Below are 18,594 nucleotides of genomic sequence, written 5' to 3'. Positions count from 1 at the left end.
AGAGACAGTTTCACTGAAATTAAATTAAATTTTGTATTTTTCTGAGCCCTGTGTTATAACCCAACCAATGCCTATATTAATGTTTGAGCTGGGAGTCATTTACCCCATAAATAATAGAACATTTTACAGTTGAATGATACATTTTACTGAGAAATTACAGAATAGTGACCCTATTCTCTAATTCTGTACTTCAAAAAATTTTTCCTGACATAGTCAATGATACCAATATATCTGTTATCAGCTACTGTAACACTGGACTGTATATTGGTCAGCCCCTACCGTGCATTGGATGGATGGATGGATGGATTGACTGACTGAATGACAGACGGATTGACTGACTGACAGATAGATCTGATGTTATGTGATCTGATGTGATCTTCCTCAGCCTGAGGACAAGCAGCGAGCCTCGCAGCAGTTCACAAAGCTGCAGGCGGCCATGAAAGTACTGGGCATCTCTGGTGACGAGCAGAAAGCCCTGTGGCTCATCCTAGGGGCCATTTACCACTTGGGAGCTGCAGGAGCCACTAAAGGTAGGAGCTCCCATATGACAATACCTCCATTTCTGGACTATCGTGTGATGACTTTAATGCACTGGTTGGCACATGATGAGAACATAGACAATAAAATGGTGCATGTGTTTGCTTGTACAACACATAGGTGTAAACAGAGGTGTAGAGGGATTTTAGAATGTGAAAAAAAAGAGACCACGAAATTGGGTCAGACATTTCCAGAAAGAAACTCAAACATTATTTTACAGATATTTAGATGATTTATAGATGATCTAAAGTAATTCATATCTTTAACAAAATACACGTCTTCCTCCATGAAATCCCAAAAGCAGTGGAAAAGCTCATCGACTGAACTGGTCAGTAGGGTCAGTGTAACTTGACGATTATGTTCTCATTTACTGTATCACATCTAGTTTCACTAAATGACCCAGGGTGATGGTGTCTTTTTATGGAAGACAAATGGAAAAGCAAATGTCATCAATACAGAAGTCACTTTGACTGTGTCACCAACAACCAGTTTACACTTCACACCTACTGGACAAGATACAACCTGCATAGAACAATGGAATCAACAGTAAACGTTGCCTTCAGGTGCTCCTCTTAAGACTATCAGGGATTGAAAATTCGACTTGGCACATTTTCCTCTGCTATATTAAGGCGGAGAACACAAATTATTTCCACCTTGTCTGAGCACCTGGTTTATCTGGTTTAACCAACAGCTTATTTTTCAGTGTTGCCAACCATGTTTTACGAACTTTAACTCATTACTCAACATCAAATTTCCACAAACTGTATAGATATAAAACCCAACTCCATATCACAGAGCAGCGGAGTTTACTCTACTGACTGCCACTAGGTGTCAGTCTTGATATTTGAATACACACTCTGTGGACATGTTGACTGCAACACCATCCAGGACAAAAGGATTATAAAATGCTGTTTAAACAGATTTTGTTTTTGCAACATAAAACGACAAATTAAAACATATTTTCTCCCTCTAGTGGTAATGAACCATGATGATAGTTGTGGTTTTATTTGTCCAGTGAAGGATTTATCTATCAAAGACTTCTTAGAATGTCACTCTAGCAACACTTACAGACACAGATCTTTATGTGTTAATGCGATTCCTGTCTACGTGACTGTCATTGACAGTGACATTTTTTGACACAGACAAAGAAATCCTTAAAATTGTGATAGAATACAACTTGTGTCCTTACCTTGTCCTTGGTATCATGCGCTTCTTTAACATTTGTCAAAGCTTTATTCTGGATGCTGGAAATAGCAGCTGACGTATCTGCCTCAACCGGTCAAGGAAATTGTTTAACTGAGGTGTTGAGCCACTGAGATCCTGATTCATCTGGTCACACAGTCACATCAGTTAGTAGCTGATGGCCTTACCTACCACACACATAAGTAAGATGGCATGTGCTGTATGACGGGTGTGTGGGCTGTTCACTCCTCTCCCCAGTAAAATGAATATTTCATTACCGTATATTTATTTTCCTAATGTTAGGTAAAGTGTGGTGGCCCACCTGAACAATACACCACTTCAGGAATCCACAACATGAAACTAGCTAATTGATAGATTTTATCGATATTCTCCACGGGTTTTTACCTTTCCAACTGGAATAAACAACTTGTCCAAGATCAGATATGGAGATTTCCCCCCTGTGTTAACATGGTAACAGTAACAAAAACAAACCATCTTGTATCTTGAATATTAAAATGGTGTCTGATATTTTGGAATCTCCTGAGTCTGCACTGGCTGTTCCTGCACATATGAGAATGTGCTTTCAGTTGAGTTAATCGTCTTTTTTGGGGGGGGGAAATGCTTCAAGGACACGTGCCAGTCCACAGAGTATCTTTTAACATCCACTGGTACTGACATGTCTAACCTCTCAGCTCACTTTTCCAAAGCATGGTGGGTGGTTTTTGGTCAGTGTTGTTTAATACTAATGTTTATGCATTCCTGTACCTTTGAATTGATGAATTCATAAATGATGTTATGTCTAACCCCCTCTCTTTACTTGCATGTTTGCATGCTGTGCCCTATCAAACACAGACGGAGATGAAGGTAAAAGAAAAAATAACACATGTCGTTGATAGTTTTTCATCTCAAGACTTTACTTCAGAGCCTCTCTTGTTAGTTGTTTCTGTCTTAATGTCTTTCCAGGCCTTAAAGGTTCAGTGTGTACAATTTTGTGACTAAGTGGTGGAGTTGCATGTTGCTGCTGAACACCCTTCCCCTCGCCCTCCTCTATCAAACAGGAAAGAGAACCTCCCCCCATAATGTAAATATAAAGTGTTTCAATAAAGGGCCAATTCTAGGGTAATTAAAACACCAATTTGTATAATTTAGATGAAACACACTTGTGAAAACCTCACTAGGATTATGTTATATAAAATCTCTGTCAATAGATCCCTTTTCACCTAAATCTTACACACTGGACCTTTAAGTCATTAGCGTAGTTATTGTTCTTGCCCCCCCACCCCTCTTCACCTCCTCACTGTTTGCCTCAAGACAGTTCTTCGTTTCTCACCGCTTTCTGTGTTAGTGAGCTGAAAATCACAGGGATCAGAACTTTGCTGTCCCTTCACACGCCTCTCTCTGATTCCTCTCGCACACATGTCACCATGCAACACATTCTTAAAAGCAAAAAAGTAATGTAAAACTTCTTAATTTTCACTTCTGGTTAGTGTTTTGGACGTACTACCATAGAACTTATATCTGCCAGTTTCACTCAAATACATGGGCTTTGAATTGCCTCCAGACGAAATGGAGATGCTCTCCTTATAAAGGTAAACACAGACAGAGGCAGGATATGATCAGCAGTGATTGGCCGTCTAAATCTGAATAGTTAGTTCGGCTTTCAGTGCACTTTCCACCTCAAATCTCAGAAAACACCATTATACGTGTATGTTATTTGATTTTCAACTGTCTACACAGCAAACATACATTGCTCTTTAATGGCTGCAAGTATGTTTTAGGAAGCTTTAATATTTAAATGCACAGCAGAGCTCAATCAGCAACAACAGGGAGTGAAAGAACTTTCTTAGAGGAGCTTCACAACAAAGAGTTTAACGATTAACACGCAAAGTACAGTATGTGTTTAATGTTATAAATATAACCTGAAGGAACCCTGGGGCTCATGATTATGATGGACATGATAAAGGTTAATCAATTCCGTGCTTACTGCAACATGTCCTTACATAATATAATGTTAGAATAATAGAGCACGCAGTGTTAGTTACTTGTGTTCTCCTTAAAATAATGAAATGTATGTATTTATGTATTGGTATACAGTTTTAACTGTTACGTTCCCGGATCAGTACCGTCCAGGGCTGAGCGATTTACTGAGATATGATTTTTTTTGAATGAAGAGATTTTAAATATAAACTCACAAAATCATTGGCCTCATTTATAGAAGAGTGCGTAGGATTCATACTAAAAGTGTACGTATGTACGAAATCCGGAAATGGCGTACGCAAAAGATAATTCCGATTTATAAAACTGTGCGCACGTACACCTGAACGTAATGTTCGCTTTAAAAATCACAGTCCACTTGGAAACGTTCGTACGTGGATCTGCCTCCAAATCCGCCCTCCACACGCCCACTTTCCACCATAAATGGTCAACGCAAAGCACGGCGTGAATATTAAATGATGCTGCTGACCAATGGGTTTCCACCGTGAGTCCTGACGGAGTCACCGCATCAAGCGACGTGAAGAGGAAGTGAAACTCTCTGACACTGACATCGAGGTGTCTGTTAGTGAAGTGGAGGTGAAGAGCGACTTTATGGGACAGCAGTGATGTCACTAATAAAGAAAATACACTGATACTCTGCCGCTGCTGCTGTGGATAACACAATGTGTGAGATCAGAGATCACTGAAGCCTCGCTTCCTCCTCGTCCTTCCATTCGCATGCACACATCTAGCAGAACCCCGCACCGGTGTCACGGCAGTTTTTATTTATTTAGAGCATCGGACCGATTCCCTCATATCAGTGGATCCTCACCTCTTCTGGGATATTATTAACAGATTAGTTTCTTAATTTCTTATAAGTTATCTCCAGTGCGCTCTGTGCTCTGTGCTCTGTGCGCTCTCTGGCTCAGTCCCGTTCACTGCAGCGTTCTGATGATACACGCACAGTGTTAGAAGATATTATTAAAACCTATTAATGACTCGGCACCGTAACTCGGCTGTTAAATCGAATCTGAACCTTATTTGCTTAAAGTTGTTTTATATTTTTTTAATTAAAAGGCTGGTGTGGAGCAGATACGTCGCGTGAGAAAAACTGTTGGTTTTAATGTAAATTATGAATTGGATCAATAATCTGCTGCAGTTCACCACCTCACGTCTGTGTCGCCGTTTTCCCGTCTCCCCAAAACGGTCGTAAGGGTGGGTCTAAGTCAGTGTAGAAATACGCACATTTTACCGTCAAGTTTGTTTTTATAAATCCCAACGTTGGCGTGAGAAGTGGCGTACGCACGTTTCAGGCCCGTTTTGTGCGTACGCAACGGTTATAAATGAGGCCCCAGGCCTGTCAGAAAACGAAATGCACTCACTGAGCACATTATTAGGAACACCATATTAATACTGGGTAGCTCCAGTCTTTGCTCTCAAACAGCCTCAGTTATTTATTCCAAAAAGATGTTTGAAAGTTTCCACTTAGATTCTGTTGCATGTTGACATGCATCACATCATCTCTGGAGATTTGTCAGTTCCACATTCATGCCGTCAATCTCCTGTTCTACCACATCACCAAGGTTCTACTGGATTCACATCTGGTGACTGAGGAGCTCACTGAAGTTCACTGAACTCACTGTCACGTTCATGAAACCAGTTTGAAACTTTAACTTTGCGACATTGAGCATTATCCTGCTGGAAGAATCCATAAAACAAGTAGAAACGGATACATTTACCCAAACCAGTCTATCTGACACCAACAACCATGTCACAGTCAAAGTCACTGAGGTCATATTGTCTTTCTGATCTGCATCTGCATGACTTCATTACCTGCTCTGTGGCCATATGATTGACTGATTGTATTATTCAATTCCTGATAAAGTGCTCAGTGAGTGTAACTGTTCTACAGAAGACAAAACTTACCTGAAGAAGAGAATCTGTCAGTTTTCACACACACCTCACAGCTTCCTGCCTTCAGCTCCTGTCAGCAGCCGAGAGAAAACATCTCTTTTGGATACACACTGCACAGACCTGCCATGAGAAATTCTTATCTGGATTAAAGGCTAAAACTGTGGTCGATACTCTATTTGTACTTTTACAGTGTATTTTCAGTTTGTGTTAGCCGTAGCTCAGAAAAAGCAAAAGCACCGTGCAGCTTGACAGAAACCACACACACATTTTCTTAGAGCATGGATCTCTGTTTAAGCATGAACCTTTTTTTCACCATTCATCCTCCACCTTCTTCCTGTCATCTGCATTATCTCTCCTCCTCAGGTCCTTGATACATATTGTCTTTTATTTAATACATGTTTTTTTTACTCTCTCTTTAGCGGGACGTAGGCAGTTTGCCCGTCATGAATGGGCTCAGAAAGCAGCCTACCTGCTGGGCTGCACTTTGGAGGAGCTCTCCTCTTCGATCTTTAAGCACCAGGCCAAAGGGCTGCAGCATTCCACGTCCTTCAGAGGAGCACCGGACGAGAGCGGCCAAGGCGACAGCTCAGGTACAAACCCAACAAAGCCAACTGTGGCGTCTTTAATCTCACGTGTTCGATCATGTGCACACTGAGGTCGGCTGTTCACTAAAAAAAATAAGTGGTCAGCGAAACCTTCCCTCCGCCCTTATATGGTGGACATGATATTTGCTATACTTTAGAAAAATACCTAATTGATAGTTGTGGAATATATTGTCTAATATTCTTATTTAAATCTGTAAAATATCCATAATGGGACCATACATTTTAAGCCAACTTTTGATACTTGACCGTATTTCAACTGTTCTGTGCTCTAAACACAATTTGAATAGTGGTTGTTTTTCATGTTTACTTCTTATTTTTGAAATGCTTTCACTGTTAAACGTTTTCCTGTGTTTTGTTTGAAAAGAGTTGACATGTAACCAGGAGGGCTGGTTTACAGTGTCTGATCACTAGTTTGTTTCAAATGAGTCTGATCATAGTGAGATCAGTTTCAAAGCAGAATACAGCTTCTTAAAACGCGTCTCTTCCCCCCCTCTGTCTCTCAGGCTCTAAGGTCACAGCTCTGGAGTGTTTGGAGGCCCTGGCGTCAGGACTCTACTCTGAGCTCTTCACTCTTGTCATCTCCCTCATAAACAGGTTAGATCTCACAATATTATACTCTGAATATTTGACTTAATTTTTCTTTGAATTTTATAGGAAGCAGAAGAAGTATTCACAATATAGTTATTAGATATGAGAAAGCTTCAGACCCCAAGTCTTATTTATAACTACTTACTACTCTCTTCATTTTCTTTTTCTCTTCTTCACTTTCTTTTCAGTTTTAGCTTCAACCCTCTGTTCTTTCCCTCTTTTTTTCTCTCCTCCTTTTTGTCCACTTTCATTCTTACCTCTTTTTTTTTTTCCTTAACACTCCAACTTTTCCCAGCGCTCACTTCAACTCCCTGCTATGTACTTCACTTTGCCATTATGGCTTACTTAGTGCAGATTGATGGGCAAAATTGAGATTTTATCCATTTAAAATTACATTTACAACAGCTGTGTAAAGGGTCTGAATACTCTCTGAAATGCTTGCAACTCAAACTTGATGATTGTTTAGCTCCAGCTTTCAAATGGCTCTGAAGCTAAATGGACACCTCCTCTACTTTTGTGCATATCAACTAATTCCACTGCCACACTTCACATGACACATCATATCCTGTCAATGTTTACACTGAACTCCATTTACTGCCTCTCTTTGTTTCTTTCATCCCTTTTTTAAAAAGTTAAATCACATTTAAAATTTTTGCTCACATTACTTTACTCCCACCTTTATTTGTGCTCCATCCATTAGTCACAGCAATTTCAAGCCACATTTATAGTGTTGCAAAACAAATGAAATAAGAATATTTCTCTTCTCAGTTAACAGTATGCACAGTTCTGCTCTTCTACTGTGGCACCCATACACAGTCTGCAGATTCATAGTGTTGTTTAGTTGTTTCTTTCAGGAGTACCTTTTGTTCAGGTGCATTTGTTTTGCAACAATTAGTTGTGGCAGTGTTACATCGGAGGCTGTGAAATCAATGTGCTGCTTCACTTCTTTCTAGTTCATTTCGTTTTACTGCGCCTTTGTCTCGACAGCCTCTGCAGCAGCTCTTTTAGAAAACCCTGCACACACGGTGTTACTCACAGATGTCAGATCTAATCGCGAGGGTTTCACATTAATCTTTCTATACTTTCCACACTTTACATTAGTGTAATGCTTCTAGTGCCACTGGCTGCTACACAACCTCACTTAACATTATGTATGGCTCATGGTTTTTAATGACTGCAGGGACTTTTTTTTCTTTTCCTCTGTTCACCTTAAAAATCACCCAAATAAAAACCTTTGCAAACAACTGCATTTGGATATTGATCTTTACAGTTTACACACCCTATAGGAATTTATACCAAACATTATTATAAATTTAAACTGATAACATAGTCAGTGCCCAAATACAAGTGAATCACTCACAAATATAAAAAACAGACAGACAATGAAACTAACATGGTTAAATTAAAAGAAATTACAGAACCTCTGATATGGTCGAGAAATTGCTACAATTTCTTTGCTTAAAAACAATTCTGCCATTAGCATAAAAAACTCATAAAAGGTGTTAGGAGTTTTTTTATAAGCTGGTACCATGCACACAACCGTTCTTTTATTCTGTCTACCTGTCATATATTGATTTTCTTTAAAAAAATATTCATAATGAGGATTTGTTAAGCCAGAAACTGATTTAGTCTCTGTTGTACATACAAATTTTATAGCTTTGGGTTCTAAACAGACAATCTGCTGCTTTCCAGTGTCAAAGCTACATCATGATCCATTTCTGTCCCTCAGAGCTCTGAAGTCCAGCCAGCACTCTCTGTGCTCGCTGCTGATCGTGGACACTCCGGGTTTCCAGAATCCGCGTCTGGCTCAACAGCAGCGAGGCGCCACATTCGAGGAGCTCTGTCATAACTACACCCAGGAGAGGCTGCAGACCCTGTTCCACGAACGCACCTTCGTCCAGGAGCTAGAGAGATACAAGGAGGTGCTGCGTGGCAGACAGAGCACAGTATTAACCAGTGGCCCAGAGAGAACATACACACATTAAAACATTAGTTTTTTTATTTTCTCAGATTGTCTGTGTTGATAGAAAATCCACTTAATTAAACATAGCCTTACTTCTTTAATGCTTATTTCATTAAAATAACAAGTTTTTTAATCACCTTACACAGATAATCCGGTTTACTTGGTCAGGTTGAGTATGCCCACCTCCATCAAAGTGGATGCTAATGGAAATTCATTTGGCCTCAAAAACAACAAAAAGACCACTGCTAATGTTGAAAGCCGTTCCAATTAAAACTGTTCACATCAAGGTATTATTATGCGGCATTCTATTCACCTCCACTGTTTTACCTGGAAGCTGAAAGTTCAGAGACAGTTATGAATAATATAACCATAGGGAAAATGTGTAAACACAGATTATGTTTATATAAACAGTAAAGCAGCGTGGCCTGCATATATACAATATACACAGAAACGCTTTCACTTTCAGAGGTTGGTCTCAGAAACCTCCATCCTCTATACTTTTCTTACCATAATTGAATCATATTATTCAAAGACAAATTAACTCAATTATACTTGTATACATAATCGAATGAGAAATATTATAGAAACATTGCACTAATTACAAAACCCTTACACAACCCAATCTACAATCTAGTAATGGCTAATACCATAATTGCAGTTAATAGCTCTACTTGTGATTTATTGATTGAATCATCTTCTGCTGGTTAATTTGCTGTAGATCACTAACCTGAGCCTTTATCCCCTCCTGCATCTAGGAAAACATAGAACTTGCTTTAGATGACATAGAGTGCAGTACCTCACGGTCCGTAGCAGCTATTGACCAAGCCTCATCCCAAGCTCTGGTAAGCACGAGAAAACCTCATCTGCACTGTCTATGTTCCATGCATCTGTGCATGTGATGCTGTTGTGTTCTGCTCCTACCTGGAGCCCCTCATGTGAAACGAGTGGTCGTCACAACAGCACATCTTAACTTTGTGTTTGTGTCTGGTAAAACGCTTAGGCTGCTCCCGGTCAGATTCAAGGGTCGTTAGTTTGAGCCCGAATTTTAATCTTAGTCAGAGACATATTTATGCAAATCAGGTCGTAGTGTAAACGTGCTCTACAAAATATGACAGAGCCAGCAAATAGCCCCATTCATCACCCCTGGCAAGAGCAAATAACTGTAGCTTAGGGCTAATCTAGCAAAGCTGGTATCACTGAGCACTACAGCCATCTGATCTGAAAGCCGGGAAAGAAAACCTCTGCTTCGTGCTCATTTGACTTGGGATGACACTGATGCATTGGGCAGAGGTAAGTTGCATTTAGTTAAGATGTATTGGTAAAGAATGAGCAGTGTTTAATTTTAAACACAGTAACTTAACTTTCCCTGGCAACAGACTTACTGTTATTTCATCCGATTCAGGTTTCTATCTTTTATGTACCATATATCCATGTACAATCCACACCCTGATCAATCAGTTTGGCCTAAGCTGTTGTCAACAAAGTATTATTGATTAAAACAAGATATGAAAGTTGATGTCAGAAAAGAGACGTGTTATACAGAGCCCATACGTAGTTGCATATTGGAGGAGACTGTCTATCAGGAAGAAAGGTTATTTTTGGGAGATGTCAAGTACTCTAATTATCTGACACTGTCAAATGGCAATGGCAAGTGTTCCAATTTTGAATGAAATATTTCATATGCTTTGCCAACAAACACACAAACAACCCACATCAAAAACATAGTCATTTGAAAGGCAGTAATTGTCAATATTGGAAAGAAAGAGTTTCATCAAATTGAAATCTCATGATGTATGATAATATTTAAATAATCTTGAACACATTGTTGAACTCAATTCTAATTTTAAACCTAAAGGAAGAACTAAAATTGATTAAAAATAAGTAGAGACTTTCAATGGTCATTGTTACTTTGGTCAATTTCAAAATGGTTTGGGATAATCTAACCATAGGCTTCATGCATGACAAAACATTTTCATTTTAAATCAGTTGAATTGAAGTAAGTAAATAAGCTTTTTAACAAGCCCTAAATTCTCTAAAGTGATGATCTAATTTGCATTACTTTCTCTTGCTTGTCCCAGCTGAAGTGTTATTCTTATTTATTAGACACATATTGGTTGTTTACAACCCATAACATTTTGTCAAATTAAATCTTTACCCTTAGAGACAAAGCAGACATTGATTACCATGCTGTTCCAGGCCCGTTCCCTCCATCCACTTAGTTTTTCCCTTCGTGATTCAGGCTCATTTTTTTGGGTAATTTGCTCCAATTCTTTTTGGGTTTCCTCCGCCTCCATCAGTATTAATTGGAATTGAGTTTGAGTTTGTTTCATTCTGGTTGGCTTGAAAAGGTCTCTCAGCTCTCTGCTCATCAGCTTCTTACAGCAAAGCCCAGGCATGCCAGTTATTAGAAGTACACGTGTGTGGCACCAGGCCTTTGCAGAAAATGTGCAGCATTGATGTATATTGTAGTCACCATGTGGCATCAACGTATGCTTTATTTATAATTACCATTTTTTTCCTCAGGAAATTAGTAGAAAGTTAAATAAGTTTTCTGATCCCTCAACCTTTAACGTAGTTCCATCATGAAATCTAACTTTCATTTTTCTTTAACTTGGATCTATTATCAAGACTAATAATCTACCAATCAGGGTCATTTTCAGCTTTACTTTGTGTTTGGCACTAATTAGATTCCCTAAACCTAATCAAAAGTAGTAATAATAGTTTTTGTGAATCTAAATATTCCCTAAGGATAGTGCTTCCAGTTCCAGAAATGTTCACATGGATGACTCTTAAAAGTTTCAGAAGGCATTTCTGTTGATAGAAGCGACAGATCAGATAGTGCTCACTCAAAGGCCTCATATTTTGATTTAGTTGTGGAGACCTTGTTTGCAAAGGATTAACCAAAAATGTTGTGAAAGAAAAGGAACAAAAAAAAATATCCTTGAACAAGCAATCACACTATAATTTGCTTGATATTAAATGATACTGATCTAACTTATAAACAAGCTTATTGAGAATAAACTCTGGAAATATTTAAAAATGACATAGTGACGGCCAGTTTCAGCAGCACATCTCTTCTTGACTGAAAGACACAGTTAGTCAGCTAACTTTCAATCTAATCAAACGGTGCCTGTTTGCAGAGGTCCCTCCTCTTTATTTAGACAGTCGGATCTCGGCCAAGCACTCGGTTTGAAGTATCACACTGAACAAATCACAGCAGAGGAAGCCACGGAGCAAGATTCAGATATTTGTGTTGACAAGAAGAGCAGCAGTTGTTGCATTAATCTGCAGTTTATGAGACATTGTCAGGGCTCGCCGAAGGGCTGTTTCCAACCATCCACAGATCATTTATCAGTTTGCTGGTTTTATTGCAAGATTATTACATTTACTCTTTGCTAAAGACCTCCACATTTTTCAGGGATCAGATTGAGTTTTTACAGGAAGTGTTGTCATATATCAAGCAATGTTTAATCCACTTGGTTATAAGACTAACTGCGCTGAAGTTTTTATGGAGAATAAATGAGCAGGATGTATCTTCTGGAGCAGATCTTCTGGATCAATCCTCCATGACTCATACTCATTTGAAGCTATCAAATAATATACAGAGCTGAATATAGTCTTTTGTGAAAAAAAGTGTTTATCTGCCAGATGACGTATTCATAATGATCATGTATCCTAAAGTTTAGAGCTGTTGAAATCAAAGCCACTAAAAACCTGCCTGACTATAATTTCAATTAGAATAGCACTCAGTAGAGAGCATACCTCTGCCATAGTCACAACACTCCCAACAGTACAACCAAGATACACCCAATGTAATTTGTAGATATCGGTCCCCTTCATATGGATCTTAATTATATCTCTCATTCAGATCCATGAATTATTCCCTGGATAAATATTGAACATGTCCAAACACACCGTATCTCAGTGTTTAAGAAAGGAATGGGTTCTTAACATGACCTATACTGCCTCCCTCAACCTGGTTTTGTTGTAATCTGTCCAGTAGTTTTGGCCTAACCTTGCCAGCTAACAAATAAAAGGACCGGGGTGAAACGGCAACGTATTTGGCTAGGGTAGAAATGGAGACCTGAGTCCAGGTTTGAATTAAACATGAAGATAATTAGACCTGATCTAAATAATATACTAGAACCAAATCAGCCATTTCAAATTCAGTTGAAAATAACTTTACCCCAGTCAAACATTGATTTCGGCTACTAGGCATCCAACAAAAGAGAAGTGGGGAACTTGTGTCGTATTAACTTCAGGTGCTGATTTGGAAGCACTTATTGAAAGTAGTAAGAAAAAAAACATGGCGGGCATTCTTCCAGGATAATTCATGAGACAGTATGCCTTTCTGCAAAATCTTTATTTTGCACTCTTCCAGTAGAATAGTTGCTCATGAAATGACTATTTCATCGATCAGTAAAGAAAGAAGTGTTGAAATATCAATGCACCGCTGTTGATGGCTGCTTACTGCAAATATTTCAGCTCTGGCCAATTACTGTGAGCCTGTGTGAGTGTGTCGACTCACTCAGCTCTGATGTGGTGACTTGTTGTGAGAATAACAATGTTAGAGGCATAACGAGGAAAGTTACTGACGCTAGAAAGTTAGAATCCTTGGCTGTGGTTCGTTATATGCCAGTTTTTGTCCATTTATTTAAGTCTGCCTGGTGTTAAATAAAGTGAATAAGGTAAACATGTTTTCATAAGATAAAAAAGGGAGACAAGAAAGAGGTTTCTGCACAGAATGTGTTCACTCCTCTCCCTGGAGCACCATTCCTATTCATGCGTTGATGACTTCCTCACAGAAATTACATTATACCGAGTATTTTCTATTCAGCGTTCCACTGTTAGCGATCATGGCCCTGTAGCACACGGAGTAGATTTAGCATGTATAAACCCACAGTGTCACCAGATGGCGCTTCAACACATCTATTTTCAAGAGCCCAGATTTGGGCACTTCCAATAGAAGCAAGTGGGCATCCGTCCTGGAAACAAATGACTCCCCACAGTCATCACCAGCTCGGAAAAACTGTAAAAAGAGAAAAGATTATATCATCCTTCGTAAACAAAAAGAAAGAAGAGGAAAATATAAATTTCAACCACATGAAATCAGAAATAATGAAATCAATTCCATATCCAATAAGGAACTTCCACTACAACAATACATCTGGTATTTACAAAAAAAAGAGCAACAATCTCAATCATGAGAACTCAGCAGGGACACCCACACACTCACCTGAAGAGATAAATACAAATTTTCCAATGGTTCTATGCCAGAAAATTACCCAAGTGAGGAAGACATCAACTCTTTTCTCAGCAGTATTGATTTACCACAGCTCAGCGACTAACAAGCCAATATAGACTCACCGCTAACACAGGAATATCTCTCCGATGCTCTCAACCTAACGCCTACAACAAATCCCCAGGACCTGATGGTTCCCCTGCTGAGTTCTATATGTCCTTTATAGCCTTACAAAGATCCAATATTTCCATCAAGTTCTTGTCTTGATTCTCTCATCAACATGGATTACAATTCATCAGTGACGCCCTTGTCCACACGATAGAAAAAGTCACCACATCCATAATTCATCCATTTAATCAAAGGAAGACACTCACTCAGAAGTTATCTAATGCGACAAACTGTTAGTTATCACCACACAACATCATAACCACCTTCGACGCAGAAAATGTTTTGGAAAACCTGGAGTTTCTCTTGGTCACATCAGAAAGATTTGACTTTGGGGAATAACTAATCAGATCTGTTAATATTTGTCAGATCCTGATAGGGTTTTGTCCACAGTTACAATTATCAAGAGTTTGAATTTTCTGCAGCTTTGACTGACTGACTTCTCCAGACACCTACAACAATTACTCACTTCAGATGTAGGCATCATGTCGTGAGTAGAAAACCTCCCTAACATGCTGTCAGGGGACTTTATCATGCAGAAAGTTAGTGTTTAAAATGTCTCCTCTGACAAAATTAGGTATTATAGCTTTGAGTGAAAATTGCATATACCAAAAACTAATGCTAGGACCAGAATAACCTGTATCAGCCTGATCAGCTCTAAAACGTCAGGGCTACATGAGTCTGGAAAGATGTCAAGCTATAGCTGGTCAGGCTCTTACTGTATGTGCCCAATGTGAAAGGTGCATGTTATTTATGTTTTGAATAAACCTGTTCCATCAAGGTCAAAGTGATTGTAAAAGAATAAATTGGTGACATAAGGGGCTGTCCACATCCATCACAGGTCCGCACCCTGGCCAGGAAGGACGAGGCTCGGGGACTTCTGTGGCTGATGGAGGAGGAGGCTGTTCAGCCTGGAGGTTCAGAGGAAACGATGCTAGAGAGACTGTTCAGCTACTACGGCTCTGCACAGGGAGAAAACAAAGGTGAGCGCTCAGCCCATCATCAGCGGTTTACTGGAGAGTTGCAGGAATAACAAACAGCACTGTTCCTGATGTCACTGGAGGGAGTTTTACAAAAATCTTCTCTGTGTGCTGCAGGAGCTAGTCTGCTGTTGCGAGGAGAGAAGCCCCACCTCTTTCTGCTTGGTCACAGCCACGGGACGAACTGGGTGGAATACAATGCTCAGGGTTGGTTGAGCCATGCCAAGCACAACCCTGCTGCCCAAAACGCTGCCACACTGCTGCAGGACTCCCAGAAGTATGTGCAACACAGTCTTACACACAGAACTCTCAGTTTATTAGAGCCGTGTTTGTGGTGATAAGTAAACAGTGGTGTGTCAAACTGTTTCCAGTACTGTGGTGTCGCTTTTTGTTTGTTTTGACTTGGCTGATCTTAACTTAAAGAGAAAAACTAAACTTTTTGTCTGCACCAGTTGACTTTCCTGGGCCACGCCTTCAACATCGAATCCCTGTCATCCTATCAACCTTCATTACAAAATATGAGGGTGGAAATCACACAAACTGACAAGCGAGAGTAATGAAATTTCCTGTGGACTGAAAAGCTTAGTGATAAATCAGGAGCGGTTCAAAAGCATAGCTTAGAATGAACAACACGTCCAACCTTGAGGTGGATGGTCTACAACAGCAGAGACCACATCAGGTTTAACTCCTGTCAGCTAACAACAGAAATGTGGGGCTGCCGTGACTCACTGACACTGGACACTTTAGGACTGAAAAACAAACATCTGGTCCGATTAATCTGGATTTGTTGCTGAGGCTGCAGATGGTAGAGTCTAAATCTTGAGTCACTGGCATGAATCCATGGAGCCAAACTTGCTTTGAATCAACAGTCCAGGCTGCTGCTGTTGTTGGGATGATGAAGGAAAAGGTTTTCTTCTCAATTGTCAGTTACTTTCAAATATAGTTTGATTATAGCCTTATCTAGTTAGTACTTCCACAATTGTCTGTTTTTGAGTCTATAAACGCAAACTTTACAATTGTATTGTGTATTTTTAATGTCCCAGGGAAGGACAGTGAAGAGTTTGGTGCTATTGGGACACATGCTACGTTAAATAATAATAGAATAAATATAGAGGACTCACTGGTAACAAGGAATAATTCGCTAATAGCTCCAGAGCATTAACACTAGACAAGAGAACAGTCCAGGCAGGTTTAGAAAATGGACTAAAAGAGAAAATTACCACAAGTACCCATTACTATCAAACTAGATTCCATGTGTGTAATTTGTATGTAGAATTCATTCATTTTACAGATTCATTGCCTGATTCCTCAAATTTCACCAAGCAACTGGTCATCTGATGTTATTTGTCTGATTTCTGTGGGTATCTCAGAAATCATCTTTGAGACACTCAAGCTGCAGATTTTTTTTTTTCATATTATCATTACAAATTATTCCAAACAGTCAGGTTAAGAACAAGCAATTGTTGTCAATTTCCTATCTTCTCATGGTCACTACCAGCATGGTAATGTCAGATGGGTATGAAAATGAGTGCAGCTGTGGGTATAAAGACTATTCATCCTCCTGCCACCACAGAAAGAATATCAGTGGGCTGTTTATGGGCCGGGCCAGCGGGGCCACCGTGCTGTCGGGCTCCATAGCTGGTCTGGAAGGCAGCTCTCAGCTCGCCCTGCGACGGGCCACCAGCATGAGGAAAACCTTCACCACAGGTGTGGCCGCCGTCAAGAAGAAGAGCCTGTGTATCCAGGTCAAGCTCCAAGTGGTAAGCAGATGAAACGGTTTTTTCATCATCCAGTTCTCAGGCTTCTTATCTTATTATTGCTGCCTTGAAACCCAACCTAGTTCACAGTTTCAGCACCTGACAAATCATCTGTGAGGAGGTTTTGAGATTTTCTTTTAAAAAAAGATTCAAGTATTGCCTCCTTTTCTGTTTTATCAAAATAATGTCAATGCATTCAATACACATCCATGTCATTGTTTCATAAAGGCATCCACATAGTTAAAGCATAATACGCTATATTAATAAAGTTAAAGCATTTAAAGAGATTTTGTGCTCCACTAAGGGCACCTTAGTTGCGATTTTTAAAGCCCCTGTGCACCCATAATCCACACACACACACACACACACACACACACACACACACACACACACACACACACACACACACACACACACACACACACACACACACACACACACACACACACACACACACACACTAGTGTATCTTTTCTGTGCATGTATTCTGAACACAACTCCTGTCACAAAGGTGTGGACCTGTACAAACAACATAGCTTGACATTTTCCTCACTTAGAGCTTGTTGGCATCATGTAATTCCCAGCTTACTTCTCTACCCATCTTAAAAATGACTTGAGAGCTAATCAGTAGTTTCACTTACTGACAACAAGCAGACGCTGATGTCACAGTAATGTCCTTTCTGTTTTTAGGACGCTCTGATTGACATGGTTCGTCGCTCCAGGGTTCACTTTGTCCACTGCCTGCTGCCCAAAGCAGAGGCAGTGGGAGGAGGAGGTGAGCCTCGGGTGACACACGGTGAGAGCCCTGACTCGGGCCTTATGACTCTGGATGTCGGCCTCCTGAGAGCTCAGCTCCGAGGGTCAAAGCTGCTGGATGCACTGCGCATCTATAGGCAAGGTAAGGAGGACAACTTTATCTCTTTATTGTAAATTATATAAGGATGGTCTCTGTTACAATTGTGATTATTTTCTGAAGAGTACTGCTCTGTGAATCTTGGAACATGGGGTGTTCCACAAGGGTCAATACTTGTTCCTATTTTATTCAGTCTGATCTGCTGCCTGTTTGCCATATCAACAGTGTCTGACCATAGTCATTTCATATTGAGTCCTGAAAACCTTAACAATTTGAAGTGTTAACTTCTGCTATCAAAGATCGGATGCACCTCTTTATATTCTAAAAATGAATCTTTGATAAAAGCAACTAGTCACCACATGAGTGTTGTGTAATCATTTTATTTACACAGTAATGCCCAAGATTAACCAATGCTTCAACCCAAATAATTTTTGAACAAATTATCCGCTTCTTTGCTTCCTCTGACCATGACTATTGAATGAATCATTATTTACTCCTCTTAATCAGCTAGCCTTTTCCAATGTATTTCTTGATCTTAGCTAATCTGTCAGATACAAAAGTTACTATTTCAAATGTTCCAGTACCCCCAAGTTAAACCTGCTTTCAAACTTTTCCATGATTAATCTGTCTGTCTGATGATGTCAGTATGAACCTACACTTTCTTCTTTTCATGCCCTAATGATTGTTAAGCCAGTGATGAAATTAATTTCCAGAGATACAAAATGTGACAGTGCCCCAATAACCTTAACAGCTTGCTATCCAATTATTTTCTGTCTTCATTCAAAGGTTATTTAGGTCCTTTAATGCTTTGTCCCTCAATAAAAATCTCTTCCC

General features: G+C 39.7%; 1 protein-coding gene across 1 annotated transcript in view; it reads left to right on the top strand.

The window, feature by feature from the left end:
* myo18ab (myosin XVIIIA b) overlaps positions 1 to 18,594 on the top strand; it is a 118,207-nt gene that overhangs the window by 37,821 nt on the left and 61,792 nt on the right. The window contains exons 10-19 of the mRNA XM_061072925.1: positions 386 to 530; positions 2,572 to 2,583; positions 6,027 to 6,197; positions 6,716 to 6,806; positions 8,530 to 8,722; positions 9,519 to 9,605; positions 15,012 to 15,153; positions 15,268 to 15,427; positions 16,724 to 16,910; positions 17,598 to 17,805. Of these exons, the coding sequence (XP_060928908.1) occupies positions 386 to 530; positions 2,572 to 2,583; positions 6,027 to 6,197; positions 6,716 to 6,806; positions 8,530 to 8,722; positions 9,519 to 9,605; positions 15,012 to 15,153; positions 15,268 to 15,427; positions 16,724 to 16,910; positions 17,598 to 17,805 (1,396 nt within the window). The remainder of the gene's footprint in view (positions 1 to 385; positions 531 to 2,571; positions 2,584 to 6,026; positions 6,198 to 6,715; positions 6,807 to 8,529; positions 8,723 to 9,518; positions 9,606 to 15,011; positions 15,154 to 15,267; positions 15,428 to 16,723; positions 16,911 to 17,597; positions 17,806 to 18,594) is intronic.

Source organism: Limanda limanda, chromosome 6 (genome assembly GCF_963576545.1).
Source record: "Limanda limanda chromosome 6, fLimLim1.1, whole genome shotgun sequence".
Classification (NCBI taxonomy): domain Eukaryota; kingdom Metazoa; phylum Chordata; class Actinopteri; order Pleuronectiformes; family Pleuronectidae; genus Limanda; species Limanda limanda.
The sequence above is the reverse complement of the archived record's forward strand: the minus strand, read 5'-3'. Positions and strand labels throughout refer to the sequence as shown.